This window comes from Hemiscyllium ocellatum, chromosome 2, assembly GCF_020745735.1.
Source record: "Hemiscyllium ocellatum isolate sHemOce1 chromosome 2, sHemOce1.pat.X.cur, whole genome shotgun sequence".
Taxonomy (NCBI): domain Eukaryota; kingdom Metazoa; phylum Chordata; class Chondrichthyes; order Orectolobiformes; family Hemiscylliidae; genus Hemiscyllium; species Hemiscyllium ocellatum.
The window spans coordinates 43,022,056-43,032,154 of record NC_083402.1 but is presented as its reverse complement, the minus strand read 5'-3'; the positions used below and the strand labels follow the sequence as shown (position 1 = coordinate 43,032,154).

The 10,099-nt window shown below is 39.4% G+C and overlaps 1 protein-coding gene across 6 annotated transcripts in view; it reads right to left on the bottom strand.

Annotated features, from left to right (window-relative positions):
• Window positions 1-7,608: 7,608 nt before the first annotated feature.
• The window catches only part of LOC132822920 (zinc finger FYVE domain-containing protein 16-like), a 67,479-nt gene continuing 64,988 nt past the window's right edge, over window positions 7,609-10,099 (bottom strand). For all 6 annotated transcript variants that reach the window (XM_060836338.1, XM_060836329.1, XM_060836365.1 and 3 more), the window contains one exon: window positions 7,609-9,838. In XM_060836338.1, the coding sequence (XP_060692321.1) occupies window positions 9,677-9,838 (162 nt within the window). In that variant the 3' untranslated portion in view covers window positions 7,609-9,676. The remainder of the gene's footprint in view (window positions 9,839-10,099) is intronic.

The window sequence follows — 10,099 nt, the reverse complement described above, 5'->3', positions numbered from 1 at the left end:
CTTCTCCAATAAGTGAAATTAACATCAGGACATCCACTGTATCCAGTCCTCTCAAAAGCTTTTAAGTTTCAATAAGATCAACTTTCATTTTTACAAACACCATCACAATCATGGAGATGTATAGCACAGAAACAGAGCCTGTGGTCAAACTCATCCATGCCAACTAGATATCCTATCCTATCCTAACCTAATCTAGTCCCATTTGCCAGCACTTGGCCCATATCCCTCTTAACTCTTCCTACTCATATATCCATCTAGATGCCTTTTAAATTCTGCAATTATACCAGCCTCCACCACATCCTCTGGCAGCTCATTCCATACATGTATCACACTCTGCATTAAAAAGTTGCTCCTTAGGTTCCTTTTATAGCTTTCCTTGCTCACCCTGAATGTATGCCCTCTAGTTCTGGACTCCCCCACCTCAGGGAAAAGACGTCTGTTGATCCTAACCATGTCCCTCACCTTTCAGCCTTTGACCCTCTAGGGAAACTAGCCCCAGCGTATTCAGTATCTCCCTATAGCTCAAATCCTCCAATCCTGGCAACGTGTTTGTAAGTCTTTTCTGAACGTTTTCAAGTTTCACAACATACTGCTGATAGGAAGGAGACCAGGATTGCATGCAATATTCCAAAAGTGGCCCATCTAATGTCCTGTACAGCTGCAACATGACCTCCCAACTCCTGCACTCAATGCTCTGATCAATAAAGGAAAGCATACAAAATGCCTTCTTCTCTATCCTATCTCCTTGCAAGCCTACTTTCAAGGAACTATGAACCTGCACTCCAAGGCCTTTCTTCAAAAGTTAAATGCTCCAGAGTCGGTTGGTCCTGTTAGTGAGGACTGATATTCAGTCCCTTGCGAGGGGGGCGTAGAATCAGGAGTAGAGGCAGTATGGATACAACTGAGAAATTCTAAAGGATAGAAAGAGCCTAATGGGAGTTATCTACAGGCCCGCAAATAGTAGCCTGGATGTAGGGTGTAAGTTAAATAAGGAGTTGAAGCGAGGTTTGAGAAGATATGAGGCTCAGGTTGTGGTTCTGGATGTAGGTTTGCTCACTGAGCTGGAGGGTTCATTTTCAGATGTTTTGTCATCATACCAGGTAACATCATCAGTGAACCTCCGGACAAAGTGCTGCTGATGATTCCTACTTTCTATTTATATGTTTAGGTTTCTTTGGGTTGGTGATGTAATTTCCTGTTCTTTTTCTCAGGGGGTGTTAAATGGGTTCCAAGTCAATGTGTTTATTGATAGAGATCCCTACAGAGACAACAAGCGAAACTAATATCATTTACAAAATACCGTGCAAAAACTGTAACAAACACTACAATGGACAAACAAGCAGAAAAGTAGCCACCAGGATACATGAACATCAACTAGCCACAAAACGACATGACCCTCTCTCACTAGTATCCCTACATACAAATAAGGAAGGACACCACTGTGACTGGGACAACACATCCATCCTAGGACAAGCCAAACAAAGACACACTTGAGAATTCCTAGTAGCACAGCATTTCCAACTAGAACTCTAGCAACAAATGCATTGACTTTCACCCCATTTACCACATCCCAAGAAAAACAGGAACTTACATCACAAACCAAAGAAACCCAAGTATATAAATAGAAAGCAGGAATCATCAGCAGTGCTTTGTCTGGAGGCTCACTGATGATGTTACCTGGTATGGTGACAAAACATCTGAAAATGAACCTTCCAGCTCAGTGAGCAAACCTACACCCACAAGGAGTTGAAATTGGCCTGTCGCAAAGGTATTGCTTAGTTGTTATGGGGGATTTCAACATGCAGGTAGACTGGGAGAATCAGGATGGTACTAGACCCCAAGAAAGGGAGTTTGTGGAGTGCCTCCGAGATGGATTCTTAGAACAGCTTGTACTGGAGTCTACCAGGGAGAAGGCAATTCTGGATCTGGTGTTGTATAATGAACCGGATTTGACCAGGGACCTCAAAGTAAAGAAGCCATTAGGAGGTAGTGACCATAATATGATAATTTTTAACTTGCAATTTGAGAGGGAGAAGGGAGAATCATAAGTGTCAGTATTGCAGTTGAACAAAGGGAACTATGGGGCTATGAGAGAGGAGCTGACCAAAGTTCAATACCTTAGCAGGGATGGCAATGGAACAACAATGGCAGGTGTTTCTGGGTATAATGCAGAAGGTGCAAAATCAGTTCATTCCAAAGAGGAAGAAAGATCCTAAAGGGAGACAGGGGTGGCTGTGGCTGACGAGGAACTGTATAAAGTTAAAAGTGAAGAAGTATAACCTAGCAAAGATGAGTGGGAAGCCAGTGGACTGGGAAACATTTAAAGAGCAACAGAGGATAACTAAAAAGACAATACGTGGAGAAAACATGAGGTACAAAGGCAAACTGGCCAAAAACATAAAAGGAAGATAGTAAGAGCTTTTTTTAAGATATGTAAAAAGAAAAGAAAATGGTTTCAGACTAAAACTGGGCCCTTGAAGAAAGAAACGGGTGAACTTATTATTGGGAACAAGGAAATGGCAGAAGAATTGAATAGGTACTTTGGATCAAGCTTCACTGAGGAAGACCCAAGCAATCTCCTAGATAGAAGAGTGGCTGAAGAACCTAGGGTAATGGATGAACTGAAGGGAATTTATATTAGGCAGGAAGTGGTGTTGGATAGACTGTTAGGTCTGACGGTTGATAAGTCCCTGGGACCTGATGGTCTGCATCCCAGGGTACTTGAGGAGGTGGCTCTAGAAATCATGGATGCATTAGTAATCATCTCCAATGTTCTACAGAATCAGGATCAGTTCCTGCAGATTGGAGGGTGACTAATGTTGTCCCACCTTTCAAGGAAGGAGAGAGAAAACAGGGAATTATAGACCGGTTAGTCTGGTGTCAGTGGTGGGAAAGATGCTGGAGTCAATTATAAACAATGAAATTATGATTCATTCGGATAGCAGTAACAAGATTTTTGCTGAAGGAAAAGAAACAAAATAAGCCCGTTGACCCATAAACCAGTGGTGTGATTTTTAACTTTGTCCACCCCAGTCCATCACTGGCTCCTCCAAATCAGATGGTCAAGGCATTATTTAGGAGCATACACCAAGGAAGTACTGTCCCAGACTTGGTCAATTCAAAAAATAGATCAATGTCTGGCTGGATATGATCTGTTTACAATAGTTGCTTTAAGCATTTCTCATCTCACATTTATACTTCTTTGCACCAGAGATGATTACTTATGCCACTAGGAAAAGGTTCTCCTCATTTATTACAAAAACATCTTTCATTTAACTGTTGTCAAATCTGAATAACCTCTTTTATAACCTTTTGTGCTCTAATACCTGAAGTCCTTTAATTCCAGTATCATGACAAAACATCTCTTCTACACTCTATGGCTTTTTTTCTAAAGTACAGTAACTACCATTAGTCAAAATACTGCACCATGGGCTTAACTAGTTTTATACTGATACTTAGTGTAACTTGGACGTTTTTATACTCTAAATATAAAGCTATCCTGCAAACCCTTCCAACAACTTTCTTCAAAATACATTGTTAAATTCCCACTTTTCGTCTTACATCCCTCTTAAAATTGTACTTTCTATTTTGCCTCTTGTGCCTCTGCCAAAATCCATAACATTACACTTCAAATTTCATCGATATTCTCCTGAGATCTGTCGCTATCATTCCAAAATTGCATCATGACCTGTTCATCTATCCATTATGTTCATTGACTTAGCTGAAAATGTGTTGCTGGAAAAGCGCAGCAGGTCAGGCAGCATCCAAGGAGCAGGATAATCGGGCATGAGCCCTTCTTCAGGAATGAGGAGAATATGCCAAGCAGGCTAAGATAAAAGGTGGGGAGGGGCATTGGAAATGCGATAGGTGGAAGGAAGTTAAGGTGAGGGTGATAGGCCGGAGTGGGGGTGGGGGTGGAGGTGGAGAGGTCAGGAAGAAGATTGCAGGTTAGGAAGGTGGTGCTGAGTTCGAGGGTTGGGACTGACACAAGGTGAGGGGAGGGGAAATGAGGAAACTGGAGAAATCTGCGTTCATCCCTTGTGGTTGGAGGGTTCCTAGGTGGAAGAGGAGATGCTCTTCCTCCAGCCGTTGTGTTGCTATGGTCTGGCGATGGAGTCGTCCAATGACCTGCATGTCCTTGGTGGAGTGGGAGGGGGATTTGAAGTGTTGAGCCACGGGGTGGTTGGTACGGGTGTCCCAGAGGTGCTCTCTGAAACGTTCCGCAAGTAGGCGGCCTGTCTCCCCAATAAAGAGGCCACATCGGGTGCAGCGGATGCAGTAAATGATGTGTGTGGAGGTGCAAGTGAAATTTGTGGCAGATATGGAAGGATCCTTTGGGGCCTTGGAGGGAAGTGGGGGGGCGGGGGGGAGGTGTGGGTTCATTGACTTAGTCTCCTGGTACAGCACCATTAATTTTAAAATTCATGGAAATAATTTTTAAATTCTTCCTTTTTTCCAGCCTGTCACTATTCTCACTGTCTAATTTCTAGTCCCTCAATCCTTGCACTCACCCAATTCTGGGCTCTGGAGCATTCCTGATTATAATCATGTCACCAGTGGCAGATGTGTTCAATTAACTGGCTCCAACTCTCAAATTCTCTCCCTAAAACCCTCTTTGGCCAACTTTGCCAGAGGAAGTGGTAGAGGCTGGTACAATTGCAACATTTAAGAGCATTTGGATGGGTATATAAATAGGAAGGGTTTGGAGGGATATGGGCCGGGTGCTGGCAGGTGGGATATCTGGTCGGCATGGACGGGTCGGACTGAAGGGTCTGTTTCCATGCTGTACATCTCTATAACTGCCCCATTATACCCATTTACAGAATGTCAAAATATTGTTTAATTGCACTCCCATGAAATATTTCCACGGTGTTGTGTCTCTTTGGGCAGCACATTGGAAAGCAAGCACCGCTATTTCCGGAACAGTGATAAAGGTTAAAATGTTTTAAATATACATAGATAAATTGGAGAATCCTAACTTTCAGACCTAGGTTGACAGTAAGCATGGACCAGGTTTCTGTACTTAAAAACAAGAATCACTATTTATTACAAATAAATACAGTCTAACTACACAGATATGCAATTATAAACCATTGACAAAACTACTAGTTAAAATTTTACCCTAGTTATAAACTCACCCTCTGTACAAATACAGGAAAAAATCATGGGTGTGTTGAGCGGAGTGAAAGACTTGGACAAGGTTTTTTGATCCTGGCCCACAGGGTTTACCGGGATAATTTTTGTGGTCAGAAAGCTGCTTCTCGATGTTCCAGATGCGTTCACTTATTTGTAGGAGGCATAGTGACTAGCTTACATTTTTAAATGCTTTTTCTTAGAAATTAAGAGTCACAGCTTAGGGGAAATAAACTGGCTAACTTCAGGCTTGAGGTGCTTCGCAGATTAAAAAAAAAGCTAATTCTGTTTAGCAGTCTGATGGTCTTTGCCAAAACATTCACATCAAGCTGTTCAGCTTCCTGGGAGCCACGCACAGTCATTTGCAGACAGAAGGCCTTTGTCACTAATAATTACTTCATAAGACAAACTGCAACTTGTTGCCTGTCAAAGCTCCACTTGTGCACACTCCTTAGCTCCAGGTCATCTGTAAACTGGGCTTCCACTACTGCTGGAACAAGCAGCAGTACAAACAATATTCACAATGTGTGTCAAGTTACTTACTTTTAAGAAGTGCAGCAATCTTCCAATAATCCTTGGTTTTAAAAACAGGATTTTTTTCACTTTCAGTAAAAAAAAATGAAACGACAAACAAAAAAGTGTTTATGCACGTTAGAATGGTGTGTGGTTAAGAATCATGTCAATAATGACACCATTTGGTTCGATGTTTTAAAGCTTTTTGCTGTGGCAATAGCAAACAATGGCAAGTCATTAGCTGATGATTTGTTTTTACATGCTACACTGAATTTGTATTGATCTGCAATCACAAATTTTGCAGCTTCATCGGAGGTAAAATCCTTCTTCTGGTTTAGATTTGTCAATGATACACAATTTGGTGCAACAAAAAGGCTACCTTTTGCCACATAAGAATAACAGTAGCCATCTTCGAGGTGTTGCTTTTGCGAATGTTGATATTGGACCAACTATAGAAGTGGCCTGTCAAATTGAGCTGAAGATCACATCTTCTCCAGAAACTCTAGTGACTGGAGACATTGCACTTCCCATCTCTGATTTACTGAAATAAAACAAAACTGCAAATGCGGAGATTGAAAACAAAAACAGAAATAGCCGGTGAAACTCAGCAGATCTGATGGCCTGTGTGTAAAGAAAGCAGTGTTAACATTTCAAGTCTGATGACTTCATCAGAACTGAACAGCTAGGAAAAACTAGCATTTATGCAGAAGATGAGATGGTGTGTGGTGCATGGTGGGGGAAGCAGAGCTGAGTGAATAGGTGAATAGATGGAGATGGAACACCAGAGATATAATAAAAGGGGGTAGGTGAATAAGATGATCATGAATGGCCTATGAGGCTTGAAGAAAAAGGTGCGTAAGTGATAATGATAGTGAAGATAGCAGAGAATGGGTGGTCTGTGCTGAAAGCAAATCTTTAACGTGAACAATAGGCTTGAGAGTAGGTGAAAATAGGTTAGCTGTGCTGAAAGCAACCCACGTCATATCAGAAGCTGCTGTTTCTGATTTCAAGCATCCACAGTTCTTTCGGTTCTATGTCATAACAGGACTGTGTGTGAAGGTTGGTATAAAATTTAAATGGATGGAATAAGGCTCCAAAGTTGCAGGATTCCTAAGCGAAAATGGTGTTGTTCTTCAAGCTTGCACGGAGACTCACTGGAACACTGCAGTAGGCCTGTGACAGAAATATTGGTGTGGAAATATTGGTGTGTGTTGAAGTGACAGTTGACTGGAAGCTCTGGGTCATTTTTACAGACAGAAAATGGTTGTTTTTTTTAAAGTGGTCACCCAGTCAGCACTTCATATCCTCAAAGTAGAGATCACCATTTCAGTGATTACTGTAGACTAGATTGAATGATGTACAGACTTTCAGTTCTGATGAAGAGTCACCAGCTTCTAAATATAAACCTTACTTTCTTCCCACAGATGCTGCCAGACCTACTGAGTTTCACCAACAATTTGTATTTTTGTTGGATTATTTATACATGCAATATTCAAAGGTTTCTAAAAATCCAGATTGATTTGTAAACAGACCAAATTCATTAGCACCAATCTATGCAAAACATGAACCAGCACAATTCTCTCAAATCATAAATAAAACTGAAAGAACTGCAGATGCTGTAAATCACAAAACAAAATCAGAAGTTGATGAAAAAGCTCAGCAGGTCTGACAGTGTCAGTGAAAAGAAATCAATGTTAATCAAAGGTTCTGAGGAAGAGTTACTGGACCTGAAACTTATCATTACTGAAATTTGAAAGGTGACATCAGGCAATGCCTATTCGAGAACATAAGTATACATACAAAACCAACAAAGCAATGGAATTTAAAAGTCTGATCCCCGAACATTTTACAGCAATTTTCTTCCATGTTTAACGGCTCATGGCTATGTGCACTCATATAGCTATTTCTCTACTTACTCTCATTTATTTGAATACTGAATTAAATCACTTTAATTCTCTCGTGATTTATTTTTCATCATAAATATACATGGATACATATAAATAAAAATATGCAGGCAATGAATGATTTTACATTTTACAAAACATAAATCCATGTGTTTAAGAACTCAACATTCAAGGACACTAATTTGATTTTGTTTATACATTTGAAAAAAATTACCTGATGCACCTGTCATGTGGAGCACATTTTATTACTTTAATCTTTCAAGCACATGGCATTGAAGAGATTTGAATGGCAAGTGCAGACACACCTTTCCCTGTGTATTGGCAGTTTTTAAAAAAACAAAATATTGTTTGTAAAGATAGGAATTAGTGATTTTACACAGACATTTAACTAGATACAAAATCTACAGTAGGAAGTTAGGCAAAGAATATACATTTAAACATTTCTCAGACACTCAAAAGGAGTATAGATTCACAAGTTTCATGGTAGGGAAATTGCACGTTTCTACCTTAGCAAAACACAGACTCAAGGATACAGTAACTAATCAAAAAAAAAAGGCGACGTATGCCAGTGTTACTTTAATTAGTTATTCTTAAACCTCAAACATTAACGGGATATTAAATTGGCTTAATGTTCTCAATTTGATTATATTCTATTTGAAACTAAAGTTACCCTATTTTATAAAACTAATAAAAAAGTAATAAAGATAAGTACGCTTGAAAGCTTTCTCAATTGACTCAAACATTGCTGAAAATTTAAGCTGCAGTTATAAAGTTACAGCATATTCCCAAACACCAATGTAAATAATTTGTAAACAAATCTATGAAAAAATTCAATCTGTTATAGAAAAAGTTAGGAAATATACATAAAGGTGATGAACATAATTATTTTTGCACATTGAAATCCTCACATTGGAATGTCAGATACATGAAATATGCTGAACCAGAATGTGACGTGGTTCAGAATTCCTGTAAAGGCTTACTGGAGGGATCATATCCCTCAAGTGGGATGGCTGTCTATTTTCAAATCACAAGGAGAATATTTCTTCACCTAAACTGTTCGACTGGCCCACATTATTTTGTGCTTTACTGGATTGAAGGAGGTTAAACTCTATGTGATTGCCAACATTTTCAGGTGACAACAGGTAACTTGCCAGCATATACTGCTTTATTCTCACAATGAAAATGCTGTCAACTGTAGCATGGCTTAGCCAGTTCACACATCCAAAGGACAATTGAAAAAGAGGGTCTTTTAAAATATGCAACATTTCGAAGATACAAGGTATCATGGAAAACATATGCACGGCTCAGTGTTCCTTACTTCCAGATTTAATATACTTAGCAGCTTTGAAATGTCTTTCAATCACTGACTGTCTTGGGAAATTCTGACGGTTCACATTACTATTCACAAATGTCAACTTAAGAAATAAACTGCTGCTCTTTAGCAGAAATAACTTTTTAAAAAATTTACTTTTAACTGGATGGCTTTTAGGAATGATTAAGATGCCAAAGTCAAAACATGATGATTCAAATTCCATTTATGGCTTCATATACTGCTGCTTAATTACAAAACTGCATAGCTTAATTATTTGTATTTAATTTAAAATTTTCAAAGTATTACTGGACCAGTTTATCGAAACTTATACTTGGCATATCTCCAACAATGACCTGGAACCTGATTGTGTTAAGATGACACATTAGCCATATTAAATGAAATTTGTTCTCATGGACATTGGAAATTTGAATGACTACCTTCTGTAGTTGAACTGCAGACCAGCCACAGACCCAGAGTTGTGGGTGTCATCTATAACCAAACATCACATCTTGAAGTTGTACATAACTAAGCAAGCAGATTTCATGCCTGAGATTCTGAATGTGAATACAAATACATTCTGAATGGGAACTTAACCATTTTGTCACAAAATGAAACCTTGTCTCTGAAGACAGACTGGCCTGCAACCCTGCAACAAAATGTCTATCTTAGCACAGCACCTGTGAGAATAGATTACCTCAAAATAGGATCACTGAATCCTTTAGTGAAGTCACTGAAGCAGAAGAAAAAAAAGTTGGAAAGCTTCAATCTGTATTGTTATAGGTTTGTGGGCCATCAAATTAACACATTTTCCTCCTCACTTAAGGTTTTCCAGAAAGAAGAAAAATAATTCCATCTCTAGGGGACCACTGCTAGCATAAGAGCTCCCACTGTGGATTACTGGGATTAAAGCACTGTCCAAGTCATTCATGTAGTGTTGTGGAAGTTGGCGTCCACTTGATCCTGCTTGATATTCAACCTACAACAGCAAAATACAACATCAGCAAATAACCTAAAATCTGCAGAAACTAAGTATAATTTTAAAATTTCCGTAACTGATTTCTTTAGCTACAGTCAGTTCTACTATAACACGAGTTTCTTCAATGTGAATTGGCTATAACATCTCTGAAGAATTTAGACCATTATTTGTAGAACGCAAACTTTCCTTACCTGTATTGGCTACAACGCAACTCCAGTCCCATTAGTTTAAATTATGCTGCTATTACGCAATTTAGTTATA